This window comes from Phaenicophaeus curvirostris, chromosome 25, assembly GCF_032191515.1.
Source record: "Phaenicophaeus curvirostris isolate KB17595 chromosome 25, BPBGC_Pcur_1.0, whole genome shotgun sequence".
Lineage (NCBI taxonomy): Eukaryota > Metazoa > Chordata > Aves > Cuculiformes > Cuculidae > Phaenicophaeus > Phaenicophaeus curvirostris.
Window position 1 is genome coordinate 7,763,089 of NC_091416.1, and position 14,471 is coordinate 7,777,559.

The 14,471-nt window shown below is 53.8% G+C and overlaps 1 protein-coding gene across 3 annotated transcripts in view; it reads left to right on the top strand.

Moving 5' to 3' along the window:
• Positions 1-14,156, top strand: part of KIRREL3 (kirre like nephrin family adhesion molecule 3) — a 424,782-nt gene extending 410,626 nt beyond the window's left edge. For all 3 annotated transcript variants that reach the window (XM_069876505.1, XM_069876503.1, XM_069876504.1), the window contains 3 exons: positions 3,291-3,400; positions 13,107-13,193; positions 13,671-14,156. In XM_069876505.1, coding sequence (XP_069732606.1) covers positions 3,291-3,400; positions 13,107-13,193; positions 13,671-14,114 — 641 coding nt within the window. In that variant the 3' untranslated portion in view covers positions 14,115-14,156. The remainder of the gene's footprint in view (positions 1-3,290; positions 3,401-13,106; positions 13,194-13,670) is intronic.
• The last annotated feature ends 315 nt before the right edge of the window (positions 14,157-14,471 follow it).

Genomic DNA, 14,471 nt, shown 5'->3' on the forward strand with positions numbered 1-14,471 from the left:
TGCCGTGGGAATACAAGTTAAAGCGACATTAGAGACGCAGGTAGAGGAGAAGGAGGGGTAAGCAGCGTGGCATCATGTTGCTTCATTAAAAAGACACCAGGAAATGAAAGGAGGATTGCTGACTAAATGAAAAGGCATCAGCCAGGAGGGAGAAGAGTGTGATTGTCTAGAGCATCACAGGGGAGAAGAGGAGATGCTCAACTGTGCTCCTGGCTCAGGGAACGCACGGTACGGATGCTGCGACACCAAGCTCTGTGTGTGTGTGCCAGGAAAACCAGCCATTTGTCTTCTCTGCTTATTCTCCCCCTCTTTCTCTTGATCATTTGCAAAGTAATCAAAGACTCCGGGCTCCTCCTGGATTTGGGGATGAATGCAAGGCCTCCTGCGGCAGAAATGTGTTTAATTTTAAGAGCGATAATGATGCCTCCCCTATTTTTTTGAACTCTTCAGCCTCCGTTAACAAATTAAATGGGGGGCAGTCATTAATCTTGTTTTTTGGGGAAGGATTGTTGATGGACAGCACCCAAGTCCAGGCCAATTCAACACTGCTAAGATCATTCAGCAGTGACGGGCGATGCAAGCGCCTGAAGAAAGCAGAGGCCAAGCCGTGTCACCAAGTCCATGGCCAGACGTGATCAGACTTTCTCCATGCGACATTATTCAGAGTAGGGGCAAGCATGTGGTTCGTTATCTTCCTCTTATTTGATGCCACCAGATGGTGCAGGGTTCTTTAGCGGCCACACGATTCAACACTAATGCCATGACAACAGATCAAAGCCACGGTACCAGTGCCAGGTTTGAGAGTCCCTCACAAGCTGGAAGCTCACAGAAGATGGGGGGGGCTGCGAGGGAAGAAGCAGGGGGACAACCCCATCCCACCCAAATGCCTTGGGTGATTCATCCCAGTGGTAAATCGGGAATAAGAGGCATTTTTTCTCACCAGGGCCAGGAGGATGTATATGAGTAAAGGCTACTGGAGATGTGGTGGCATGGCAGTGGTTTAAATCCCTTCCTCCTGCTGCATTTCCATTGCTGTCTGCTTAAAAAGGACTTCTTGGTCTCCTATATGCAAGAAGCTGCTGGATGTGGGCATCTTCCCAGCATGCTTACTGCACTGTTGCTGTTCTTCAGCTCCTCTAGCAGTGTCAGCCCCCTTTTTCCATGCCCTGGGGAATGGTCTGCAGCATCCCTGGACCAGAGCACAGGTCCTTGTGCTTCCCACAAGGCTCCTTTGCTGCTTCATTTAGGGATCAGAGCAAACGAGCAGGAAGAGGTGATTTAAGAGGTCAGCAAAGAGCCCCTCCCTGATCGTTCTTCTCTCTCTAAAGTGAAGTAAGAGGACCAGCTCAACCTTTTTTCAGAGAACCAAACCCAGCCAAGGCTCCCACTCCGTAACAGAAGCTTTGCCAGGTATTTGCCGGGGCTGCTGCTGGAGAGGAGTGAGATGCTGTGGGCTAAACCAGCCCCTGAGTGACATTCAGGGTGCGAAATCCTGCAGGGAAAGACTTGCTGTCCCAGGGGAAAGGGTCTTTGTCCCAGTTCTGCAGGTGCTAATGCAAACTGGATGCTGTGGCTGCTATCTCCAGCAGCACGTGAGTGTGAGGAACATAGAAATGCCAGGCTGAAAGGGTGAGGAATGACCTTCCATCACGGTTAGTGGTGTGAAATCAGAGGTATTACAGAGCTCAGGAGGCATGGGACCAGCAGAGCATCTGGGTATCAGGAGGGACTCATTTCCTACCAGGATGACAGCAGATTCCTCTCCCAGAACAAATACCGGAGTATTGTTGCATCATTTAAAGCAGCAACCTGCCAACAAAACCCATCAGCAGGCTGTGGGGATGGCTCAGCACAGCTCCCAGCAGACGGGACAAGGTGACCCAGCAGTAACTCAGGAGAAAGCACCTCCTGATGGCTGCAATCGGCCACCTACCACAACTGATGGCGCTGGGGGAGATAATTCCCAGCCCTGCTTCAGGGAGATGGAGGAAAAAACTGCACTGGGTGCAGACACACCGAGCCTGGAGGCTCTGGAAAAGTTAAAAAAAACCCACTTTACTGCCCATCTGTTGTTGTATATTTGTTGACTTAATGGCCTGGAGTTATTTAAGGGGGAATGCTCCTGGGAGAGGATGTGCAAGACAGTAATTAGCTTCTCCTCATGATTAAAGACGGAGGGTCCAGCACCAAGAATGTGGCCTCAGCGAGAGAAAGAAAAAACAAGCAGTAGTATCTTCCCAGCAAAATCCTTTGCCTGGCACCCTAAGACTTGGAGATGTCTGTGGGTGACAGCAGGGCTGTGGAGTTGGAGGGTGCGGGATGCTGAGATGGATTAATCCAAGGATGGAGCTCTACGCAGGTCTCAGTTACATGATTCAGTTTGCTTTACAGATAAAATCGCTGCCTCCTCCTGAGCAGTCCAGCCTTTGCTGGACTGAGGCGATGCAGCCCTGGCTTGGCAGGGCGCTGCCAGTTCCTTTGGCTGGAGGTAGATCTGAGGAGCCCAGCAGTCTGGGGTCTGGGAGAGTTGGCGCAGCCATCCTGGGAGGCGAGAGCCAAACTGGAGCCTGGCTTCAGAGCTGGGAGCTGTTTAGATCTCACTGCTCAGATTTGCATCCATCTCTGCTTTTCATCTTGGATTCGCCTGGCCGTTTCTGCTCCTGCTGCTCGGTGTCTTTGGTTTAATTTTGCTGTAATGACTTCTTCAAAGCACGCCTGACACCTTCAGGGAAGGCAGAGAGACTCTCCACAAGTGTTTCTCTCTGCCCTGCATGAAAACAGGCTGCTAGGAGCAGCAGCCAGGGATGATTTTTTCATTCCCAAAGCCTCGGTTATATGTGTTTTATTTGTTGCTTGGCCTTTCCCATATGTATCTGCACCCCACACCTAGGGAAGCCTTTTCTCAGGGCCTTCCCAGCACCAGGGAAGAGCCGATACATCCTTCAGGAGCCATATTTCACAGGCTCCTGGAGCAGGCACTGCAGAGCATCAGGTTTGAGCAGTTCTGCTGCAGCCCGGTCCCTCTTAACAGCACTATGAGCATGGCAGAGACCAACCAAGCTCCCAAAGGAGCTAAAATAGGAACCTGTGCTCCCCAGAGCTGAAGGTTTACTATGCCAATACCTTATAGCAATGCAAGCATTGCATTCTCGGATGCACAGGGTTAATTTTCCCTGGCGCTGGTTCTCAGCAAACAGTTGAGTCCCCAAGGATGCTCCACGATCGAGTCCCCAAGGATGCTCCACGATTGCCTTCAGCTTAACCCCCTCTCCATCTCGCTCTTCGCCCAGATCTCAAAGGCGTGGTTTCTGCCAAGAACGATATCCGCGTGGAGATCGTACACAAGGAGCCGGCCTCGGGCAGGGAGACGGAGGAGCACCCAACCATCAAGCAGCTGATGGTAAGGATTTACTTCTTCTCCCCGTAAGCAATCACTCTGGGTAAGTGCTTGACGATAATGAGCCCAGGCGCAGGGAGTTCAGTGCCGTAATCCCCACTCAAGGCAAAGATGCTCTTCCAGATATCTTGCTCTTGAGGCACACACATTCTCCTGCCATAAAAGCTTCTCGAGTGAAACTTTGCTAATGAGGAGGGAGAGCTGGGAGAGGTTTATTGCGATAGCCCAGCTGCCCGCCGGGCTAATTGCAAAGCAAATTTGCCACCTCGCATGGGGAAAGAGCTGCAAATTGCAAGTAAATCTGCAATAGGTGAGCACAATATAATAATGAGCTAATTAGCCAGCGAGAACCGCCCTCTCCTGGACACACGTTAGAGAGTTATATGTGCAAAAATAATGCATGTCGGCACAGTCGGGTGCAGATTTGGAACACCAGGGTGTGGGGTCAGCCTGGACCTGGGTCTGTAACAACCTGGAAGGGATCACCTTCCTGAGGCCGCTGACCCAAGGGGACCAAATGATATGGGCAGGGCAGGATGCCGATGACTGGCAGCCCAGGAAATTCACCTTCCACCCGTGGACCAGCGCATCCTTGCAGCAGGAATGTTGCTCCTCTAGATGTTCTCCGTGTCTCAGCCCCAATTTGCTTTGCTTTTGCTTGCTGATGTCATGTCATAGGTGACAAATAACAACCAAACAAATGGCAAGGAAAGGTGAGGCACAGAAATCCGTGTGGCTGTGAAAGGTGTGAGAAAAGTGCAGATATGAAAGGAGGGAGGGGTTAAAGAGGCTGGAGGCTGTTTTCTAGGCTGCTGGGTGCTCTAACCCTTCGGGTTTTGGGCAGCATCGATTGGTGTGCCCTGCCTGCAGAAGCTGTTCTGCAAATTGCCAGTAGAAAGGCAAGGCTGAGCGTCATGGGGAGGGTGGAATCGATGTCTGACAGTGCAACTGGACAGCAAGGGAGCCTTGAAATGAGGAGGTAGAGATCTGGCATGTTACTCCAGCACCTTTGAGATTTCTGTGCAAGACCCTTCATTCCCAGCAGGGCTTTGCCTCCAGGACTCTGCAAATCCGTGGTGTGATTTCATAGAATCATAGAATCACTAGGTTGGAAAAGACCCATTGGACCACTGTGTCCAACCATTCCCATCAAATACTAATCAATGCCCCTCAGCACCTCGTCCACCCAACCTTTAAACACCTCCAGGGAAGGTGACTCAACCCCCTCCCTGGGCAGCCTCTGCCAGTGCCCAATGACCCTTTCTGTGAAAAATTTTTTCCTAATGTCCAGCCTGAACCTCCCCTGGGGGAGCTTGAGGCCATTCCCTCTCGTCCTGTCCCCTGTCCCTTGGGAGAAGAGCCCAGCTCCCTCCTCTCCACAACCTCCTTTCAGGGAGTTGGAGAGAGCAATGAGGTCTCCCCTCAGCCTCCTCTTCTCCAGGCTAAACACCCCCAGCTCTCTCAGCCGTTCCTCATAAGGCCTGTTCTCCAGCCCCCTCACCAGCTTCGTTGCTCTTCTCTGGACTCGCTCCAGAGCCTCAACATCCTTCTTGTGGGGAGGGGCCCAGAACTGAACACAGGATTCGAGGAGCGGTCTCACCAGTGCCGAGTCCAGAGGGAGAAGAACCTCCCTGGACCTGCTGGTCACGCCGTTTCTGATCCAAGCCAAGATTCCATTGGCCTTCTTGGCCACCTGGGCTCCTGCTGGCTCATGTTCAGTCGCTGTCAACCAACACCCCCAGGTCCTTCTCCTCCAGGCAATTTCCAGCCAGACTTCTCCTAGTCTGGAGCTGCTCAGGGTTGTTGTGCCCCAAGTGCAGGACCCGGCATTTGGCCTTGTTAAACCTCATCCCGTTGGTCTCAGCCCACGGATCCAGCCTGTTCAGATCTCTTTGGAGCCTCCCGACCCTCCAGCAGATCCAGCTTCCACCCAGCTTAGGGTCGTCCGCAAACTTGCTCAGGGTGCACTCGATGCCTTCATCCAGGTCATTGATAAAGACACTGAACAGGGCTGGACCCAGCACTGAGCCCTGGGGACACCACTTGTCACTGGCCTCCAGCTGGATTTCACACCATTTCCCACCACTCCCTGGGCCCTCCAGCCAACCAGTTTTCCACCCAGGAGAGTGTGCGCCTGTCCAGGCCAGAGGTGACAGTTTCCGAAGCAGAATGCTGTGAGAAAGGCAGAGGAGGCTGGCGCTTGGGTTTGGAGCAATCTGCCGAGATGAAGGGGAATGAAGAGCTTCCTCTCCACAGGACCCTGTGCCACCATCTGTAACGACAGGGATCAACAGCACCAAGCGCAGATCCAGCTCCCGGAGCAGAGGCTGAGATCAGCCCAGACGCTGCTCACGGCTTCACCAAACTGGCAGTGCACACGAAGCCGCAGCAGAGCAGACATGAGCATCATTTACCACAGACAAGTACATGAGCAAGAGGACAGTTGTGGGCAGCCAGACAGAGGATCTGAGCATGCAGGACGTCGTGAGGGCTTGCCTAGATTGGTAGCCAGAGCCAGAAGGTGCTTTCACATCAAGGTGTGCCCTGGCTGAGGCTGTGCTGGAGAAGCGCAGGCTCTGCTGTGTTCAGCAAGGATGCTGGCAGGGTGGAATTGGTGCAGGGAAAAAAAAAAAAAAAAGACATTTTTTCGATAGGCAGGAAAAAAATACCTTATGGGGAGAGGTTTACAGAGCTCGTGTGGTTCAGCTTATCAGCAAGGCTTCTGAGAGATGGCTTGGCTACAGCATGGTATAAAAGGGCTGTTTAAGTGCGAACAGGGTAGGCAAAGGTGAGCACTTCTGGACACAATGTCACAGAGTGCAGCAGCCTGGCTGCTGGACCGGGAGGAGGTGATTCTGCTCCTCTCTTACCAAATCCAGGTGCTTTTCCTGGAGACACATCCATTTTTTTGCTGGAAATAACAGCATTGGATCAAAGTTGTCCAAGAGGTTGGGAGAAATGGTCACTATGGACTATCTGATTGATTCTGATGCTGGGAAGATTTGGCACTGGTTGGGACGTACCTGGCAGGGAGAAGGCATTAAAGTCTTTTCCCCTGCATGGAGCAGTGTCTCCCCATCCTCTTCTGCCCTTGCCAAGAGCATTCCCAGCAGATCTTTCTTGAGTTCTTCTCTCCCCAGAGTCCCTGGGGACCCCTGCTTCCCCTCATCCCCCCCCTCCCTCTTTCCAACAGCCGGTGTGAGCATCCACTGGCCATTGGAGCCCCAGGCTGTGGACGCTGAACAGATTTCTAATCAGAGGCTCCGAGTTTGTCAATGAAATGATGGACCAAGTTCAAAAAAATCACCCTTGCTAATGAGCTCCCTGCAGCAGGAGCAGGGAGGCAGCGCACAGCACCCCTTGCATGCTCCCTACCTTCACCCCAGGACTTTGCTGCTCTCTCTCCTTCTCGTACCAGCGCGATTCCCTCAGCTCTCCTTCCTTTGCCTTCCCTAAGCTTCTTGTGATACTTCCAGACGGGGCTTAACCTCGACGATGTCCTTTGAAACAATCTCCTTGCCCTCCACAATGTTCATAACACCTTGCAGTTTAATATCAACTGTGAATCCCATTAACATGCTGCGTGCTAGCGCGGAGAGATCATTAATGCAGATGTTAATGAAACGCAAACCACGCTTGCAAACATCTCCCTTCTGCCACTTCGCATCAGCCTTTTCCCTCCCCATCCCGGACCCTTGGCCATCAACCTGAGGTCCAGCACAACCCAGCCTGCTCCTGCCAAGCTTCAGGAGTGAAGATCCACAGCCGGGAGGTCTGCTCCTCCGTTCCACGCGGCGCTGCTCCCTCGCTGGTGCATTTTGTGCCAGCATGCCTCTCCTTTCCCCCGCTAAATGCAACTGCTTTTGTTATTCTCCAGCCATCTGTGACCTCCGCAGCTCTCCGTGCTTTTCACAACTAATTATTCATGCATCTCTAGATTCATTAACACCTTAGGATACACGTCATGCTGTCTGATTTGCATATGTTCACATTGTCTCAGCGCCGTCCCCTCCCTCTGGTTGCTGCCCTGCCAGGCACTGCCTACGGGCAGGGGGAATGCTGCCAGCCCACAGGGGCCAGAAAGCAAACAGCAGCAGTGGCTGGAGGCAAAAGAGCCTTTTACAGGGTCTGATCCTGGGAAAAATAAGCCCCCCTCTACGGCAATGGTGCAACACGGCAACTCGGCTAAGCTGGTCTGTGATTAGGGGACCGAAGAGCATCATCACCTCCAACGTGACACAACCTTCTCTGATACCGCGGCTGTGTGACTGGGTTTTATTCCTGGCAGATATTGGGCTCTGTGCCTCAGTTTCTCCATCTGTGAAATGGGGCTGGTGATCCCAGAGGGGCCACCCATACTGCCAGGAGCAACCTAAAAAGACACAGTCTCAAGGTGGCTAGCACGCAAGGGCGTCCCAAGTCAAAGAGATCCATTGTGGCTGAGTGGACCCAGATACCACCTTGGCTTCACATTTCATAGAATTATGGTTTGGGTTGGAAGAGACCTCAAAGCCCACCCAGTTCCACCTCCCTGCCACTTCCCACTGGATCAGTTTGCTCCAAGTTCCACCCAACCTGGCCTTCAACACCTCCAGGTCTTCTCTGGGCAACCTGGGACGCCTCCTCAGCCTCTTTTTGAAGAATTTCTTCCTGATGTCTCATCTAAATCTTCCCCCTTCCGATTTAAAGCTGTTCCCCCTTGTCCTATCCCTGCACACTCTGATCAAGAGCCCCTTCCCAGCTTTCCTGGAGCCCCTTTCAGGACTGGAAGCTGCTCTAAAGTCTCCCCAGAGCCTTCTCTTCTCCAGGATGGACAAACCCAACTCTCTCAGCCGGTCCTCATAGCAGAGGTGCTCCAGCCCTTGGATGATCCTCTTTCCCTCCTCTGAACTCATTACCACAGTTCCATCTCCTTCTTATGTTGGGGATTCCAGAACTGGACACAGGACTCTGAGCGAGTTCTCACAAGAGGGGAGTAGAGAGGTGGAACAGTCAAAATAGCCCATCATTTTCTCAGCCTTTCTCACCGAGCACTGTTCCAAGTGCCCCGTGGCCAGAGCCTCTGCTGCTCTGAGAAGTATCAGCACCTCTGAGTAAGCAGATACAGGTTTGTTTCTCTTTGCCCTCTGCAAGGTCGGGATCAGAGCTGGATTACCCCCACGACATCCAACCCGGCCTGAGAGGCTCAGGACACATCCCTCTTACCCAGCCGCTCCAGCACCCAGAGGAGATGCAGAGGATGAGGCAGGGTACCAATTTGGGCTCAGCACCAGGCCAGCATGCCCACGCTTCCAGGGAGAAGAAGACCCACCACATATTAAAAAAAAAATCACCATGAAAACATTTACAGCTCACAACTCACACTTCACAGGGTGATTCCAGAGCTGGGCCACCACAAGGGCTGGACATCTAACATGAGCATCGCCCAGGACTGAGCTGTCTCGAGGCAGGTGATGCCTTTAGGTGGAATCGGTGCTGGTGTGCATCCAGCCAGGCGCTGTGCCAGCACGGAGGAGCTGGTGGCTGCCACACCGAGTTCCCAAGAGGGGAAGAATGATGCGAGGAGGATGCCAGGGCATACGGCAGGCTCCACCGCCACCGGGTTTTGCTGCGAGGTGGGATGAGGTGATGCAGCTTCACTGGCGCATTGGGATGGGCAGCACAGGGACTCAGTGGGAGCTCCTGGCCAAGGCAGGAGCCGGCATTTGGAGGCAGATAGACCTTCGGCTGGCAGGGAAATCCCAGCGGGGCTTTTTAACTTGTGTGCTTGTTTCCTCATTGGCAGCTGATCCCTGTGGGGAGCTGCAAGATGCTGGCTCAGGGATTTATGAACCAACGTTCCTCACCCCTGGAAGGGGCTGACCCATCCCAGTTTCACAATGCTGCTGAGTGGTATCCAATTAGCCACCATGCGGGAAGTATTATAATTAAACACGGCGAGCGGGAGGCAGGAAGCACCTTCTTGGAGCGAGGGGCTCGCCCTTGAGCCTGCCAGGTCTGGATGGATGCACAGGGACCCGGCCAGCAACTCCGGAGGGAGCAGCGTTTTAAAACCCACGTTGTCTCCACTAATTAAAGCGAAGAATTTAATATCCGGTCTGTCGGCTTCAACATCCCAGCTGCAATCGGCTTCATTTGGCGGTGTGAAATGAAGGAGTCCTCTAGCAGGCAGGGGTTAGGAGGCACAGCGCTGGAGCTGGCCACCCTTTTCATAATTTAAGCACCTTTTCCTTGCCTTGAGACATCACTTTGCTCCGCAGGGATGCGCTGCCTGAATGGTAGGAGCCACCACAGCAAAGCCTGCCACTGCCTTTTGCAGCAGGGGAAACTGAGGCAGGGTGCAGTTCATTGCATCCCTTAGCCATGTTGATCCATGAGAAACCAGCGAGGCATGGCCACGGGGAAGAGGGATGACTTTACACCTCAACCATGATGCTCAATGGCAGCGTGCGCCGGGATTGCAAGGGCTGCTGGTGCCTGGCACTGACCAGCAGGATTAAGTCCTGGCATGATGTTCCCAGAATCAGGATGTGCCCTTGGATTTGGCGGTGCTGGCAGGAGAGGGAGCAGTGGGCACACGGCTCTAACAGGCAGCTTCATCACCAGCCCCATGCATGGCAGCAAGGATCAAAGCACACAAGGTTGTGTCCCTTCTGGAGAAAACCACAGCTCTGGAAAGCCGCCTCTGTGTGATAGGAATGGTTGGACTTGATGATCCAGTGGGTGATTCTATGATCCAATCTAGTGATTCTATGATTCTGTGATTCTATGATTCTATGCTGGAGCATCCCATGTCCATGCCAGGTTCCTCAGGCACGTGGCAGCGCGCTTGGACCTTTCTGGTCTCTTTTTCATGCACTCCCCTCTCCCCTACTGCCTCTGCGCTCGTCATCCCTACTAATAGTGGTAACAGTTAACTTCCGTGAGCTCGCTCCTCTTCACCCAGCGATGGCAAAGAGAGGAAGGCAAGCTAACGAGTGCCTCGCTGCCTGCTAATTAATCACATGTGGGCTGAGCCACCCATGCAAGCTTTAATAAAGGTTGCATTAGTGATGGGCTGTAACGCGGGAACTGGAAACGAAGTGATGCGGGAACTGGAAACAAAGTGATGCAGAAATTGGAAACTAGAAGCAAAGCAATGTGGAAACTGGAAATGAAGTGATGTGGGAACTGGAAATTGGAGATGTAGGATGTGGAAACTGGAAAGGAAGGGATGCAGGAATTGGAAACTGGAAACGGAGTAATGTGGAAATGAAGTGATGTGGGAATTGGAAACTGGAAATAGAGGATGTGGGAACTGGAAATGAAGTGATGTGGGAACTGGAAATTGGAAATAGAGGATGTGGAAACTGGAAAGGAAGTGATGCAGGAATTGAAAACTGGAAACGGAGGATGTGGGAACTGGAAACAAAGTGATACAGGAGTGGGACATTGGAAATGGAGTAATGTGGAAACAAATTGAGGTGAGAATTGGAAACTGGAAACAGAGGATGTGGGAACTGGAAATGAAGTGATGCAGGAATTGGAAACTGGAAACGCAGTGATGCAGGAACTAGAAACAAAGTGATGCAGGGACTAGAAACAAAGTGATTCGGGAACTGGAAATTGGAAAGAGCAGTGGTGTGAGCTGTGCTCCTGGCAAGCAGAGGGGCTCGGTGCCCTCTGACAGCACGGGGCTTTCCTGCAGCCCCCAGCCCAGCACCTGCCAGCATCACGGGAGGGTGAAAGCACCACGCGGCTGAAAGGGCCTCCCAGTGCCTGGACCACCCATCATCACTGCAAGAGGCAACATAAATGGGCACAAGGTACCCCATCAAGCCCAACATGAATTCCAGGGAGGGCTTCTTGCCTGCTCTGATTTGGCCCCTTTCCTCTGCTCTGGACTGGTGAGACCCCACCTGCAGCCGTGTGTCCAGCTCTGGAGACCTGAGCACAGGAAGGACATGGAGCTGCTGGAGAGTCCAGAGGAGAACACGGAGATGATCCAAGGGCTGGAGCACCTCCTGTACGAGAACAGGCTGAGAGAGTAGGGGTTGCTCAGTATGGAGAAAAGAAGGCTCCAGGGAGACCTTTGCTTCCAGCGCTGAAAGGGTCTCCAGGAAAGCTGGTGCGGGGCTCTGGATCAGGGAAGGCAGGGAGAGAACGAGGGGAATGATTTTGAGCTGAAAGAGGGGAGATTCAGGTGAGATCTTAGGAAGAAATGTTTTGCTGTGAGGGTGGGGAGGCCCTGGCCCAGGTTGTCCAGAAGAAGTCCTGGCTTTCCCATCCCTGGAGGTGTTCAAGGCCAGGTTGGATGGGGCTTGGAGGCCCTGGTCCAGCGGGAGGTGTCCCTGCCCATGGCAGGGGGTGGAACTGGATGGGCCCTTCCAAACCAAACCATTCCATGATTCCTTGATCTGGCCCTGACTGCCTGGGTCACCTGTGCTGAAAACTAGCCAAGTCCAAGGAGCAGTAGGGGTTTCTCCCTTTCTTTCTGACCTAGGACGCATGGAACCCTTTCAACAGATTTTATATAGCCGCATCCTCACCCCGTACCCCTTGCAGCGATGCTGTAGGGGATTTAGGGAGCTGCTAGGGCTGGCAAAGCAAAAACAAAACAAAACTAAGCCCCTGCACATACCATTTCAGCTGCCCTGAATTTACTTCTCATGACACTTGTATTTACCCTGCTAAATCAATGCCTATTAGAGGCTTTTTTTTCCCTGGGAAAACTCAGGTACTTTAATTTATTGCCTTTAATAGCCATATCAAAGACTTTCAGGAGCTGAACAGAAAGTGCTGCAGGGTGAATTTCCACAACCACTTTCCATTTAAAAAAAAAAAATGGAGTTGGGCAACAAAAGGTGCTTTTCAGGTTGATTTGGGGCTGTGATCAGGGCAACTGTGCTCCCAGCGCCGGGATCGAGATGGGAGATTAAACAGGTAGCTGAGAAGTTGCTTGATAATTATTCCGTTCCTGCACAATCCCACCTCACAGAAGGAATGGTAATTAAAGCCATGGACTAATTAATGCATACCTCGCTCCTCCTGATCGTGGTGAGCCTTCCAAGGGAAACTAATGAGGTGGAGATGGGGAAAAGCTGCACGTCGGGGCAGCAGTGTCCATCCCCGGGGTCCACGGACAAGCAGCAGGAGCAAAACTGGACTCAAATCAAATCAAACTGAGCAGATCCAGCCCTTCCTGAGCCACCGGGCAGCTCCGATCCCGGCAGGGCCATGGTGGGGAAAGCCTCCAGGACTCAAATCTTTTTAGAAGAGCCATTGCTGAGGGGTGAGGGTGGAATAAAATTAAGGTTTTCACATTTATTACAGCAGACCCTAGCGGTGACTTTGAGATGGTGGTGGCCAAATCCAGCTTAGAAGGAAAGGATGAAAAGAAAGGAAAAACAGGAAAATGAAAGAGAGAGATTAATTTTGGGGGAGTGTTGGTTCTGGCAGCCCCATCACAGTAGATGTAAATAATTCACTTTCTGCGCTAGCGCAGCCGTTTCAGCCCTAAGCAGAGGGCAAAACCCAACTTGCAACCAAGGGAACTGGGTGGCTGCCCAGCTCTGACACCGCCCCGCTGGGTGTCCCTGGGCACATCCTTTAATCCAGCTCCTGGGTGGCACCTTCTCGGTGCCGTGGGGCTCAGCCCCTGCACCATGGGGTCCCAGGGAGGGAGGCGGCTGGGCTGCAGCCGCTGACACCTGCCTGCATCCTTTCCCAGATGGACCGAGGGGAGTTTCAGCAGGACTCGGTGTTGAAGCAGCTCGAGGTGCTCAAGGAGGAAGAAAAGGAGTTTCAAAACCTGAAGGTGAGCCAGACCCTGGGGATGTGTCCTCCCTCTCCATCCCCAGCCGCACGTGTAGACGTGGATCAAAGGCCCCCAGGTTGCTTCTGCAAGAGGGGCTGCACCTTGGGGTGCTGGGCACCCATCCCCAAGCCTGCAGTGGGGCGGCTCACCCAGCATCGCTTCTTCCAGGCTTTCTGTCCCGGGTGCCATCAAGGCTGGCCCTTCCCAGAGGGCTCTCCCTGCACAGGGAGGGATGCTCTGCTACCCCCAGCGCTGTTTTCTGATCCCAGCAACCTTCAGTGCCAGGACAGTGGGGTGCGAGGAGCACCCCGATTTGGAGGGGGCTGAGCTGAGCGGGATGCATCGGTGGCACGAGAGGTGTTGGCGGCACAAGAGGCTGCTCTGATGCTGTGGGCAAGAGGGGATTGGTGTTTGAGGGTGTCCTCTAGCACATCACGGGTGCAACTACCAACCCGCCCGCCCTATCCCACTCCCCAGGACCCCACCAACGGCTACTACAGCGTCAACACCTTCAAGGAGCACCACTCCACTCCCACCATCTCGCTGTCGGGCTGCCCGGCGGACCTGCGTCCCACCAGCAAGCAGCGGGTGCCCACCGGCATGTCCTTCACCAACATCTACAGCACCTTGAGCGGGCAGAGCCGCCTCTACGACTACAGCCAGCGCTTCGTGTTGGGCATGGGCAGCAGCTCCATCGAGCTGTGCGAGCGCGAGTTCCAGCGCGGCTCCATGAGCGACAGCAGCTCTTTCCTCGACACCCAGTGCGACAGCAGCATCAGCAGCAGCGGCAAGCAGGATGGCTACGTGCAGTTCGACAAGGCCAGCAAGGCCTCCGCCTCCTCCTCTCATCATTCCCAGTCTTCTTCCCAAAACTCAGACCCCAGCCGGCCCCTGCAGAGGCGGATGCAGACGCACGTTTGAGCCCCTCCGGGGACGCTCAGGACCCTCCGCGCGGGCGCCGTGGCTTCGTGCTAGGACAGTCACACCCGCCACGAGCGGCGGTGGGAAGAGGCTGGATCCAGCCCGCTCAAAGCGGGGCTGCGGGGTGGGGGACGTGCTGATCATCCCCCCATCTCCACCCGAGACACGGCTAAGCACAACGGCGCCGAGGACACGCCGAGCTCCGGGGAGTCGTCCCCAGCCCAACCACGCACCCCGCGCCCCCCAAGCCGCTCGCCTCCGCTTCCCACCACCCTCTCCCACCCGAATCCTCCCCTTCCTTCTTGGTGTTCGGTGTCCATACTTATAGAGTCCGTTTCGGGGGGGTTGGGGGGGGGT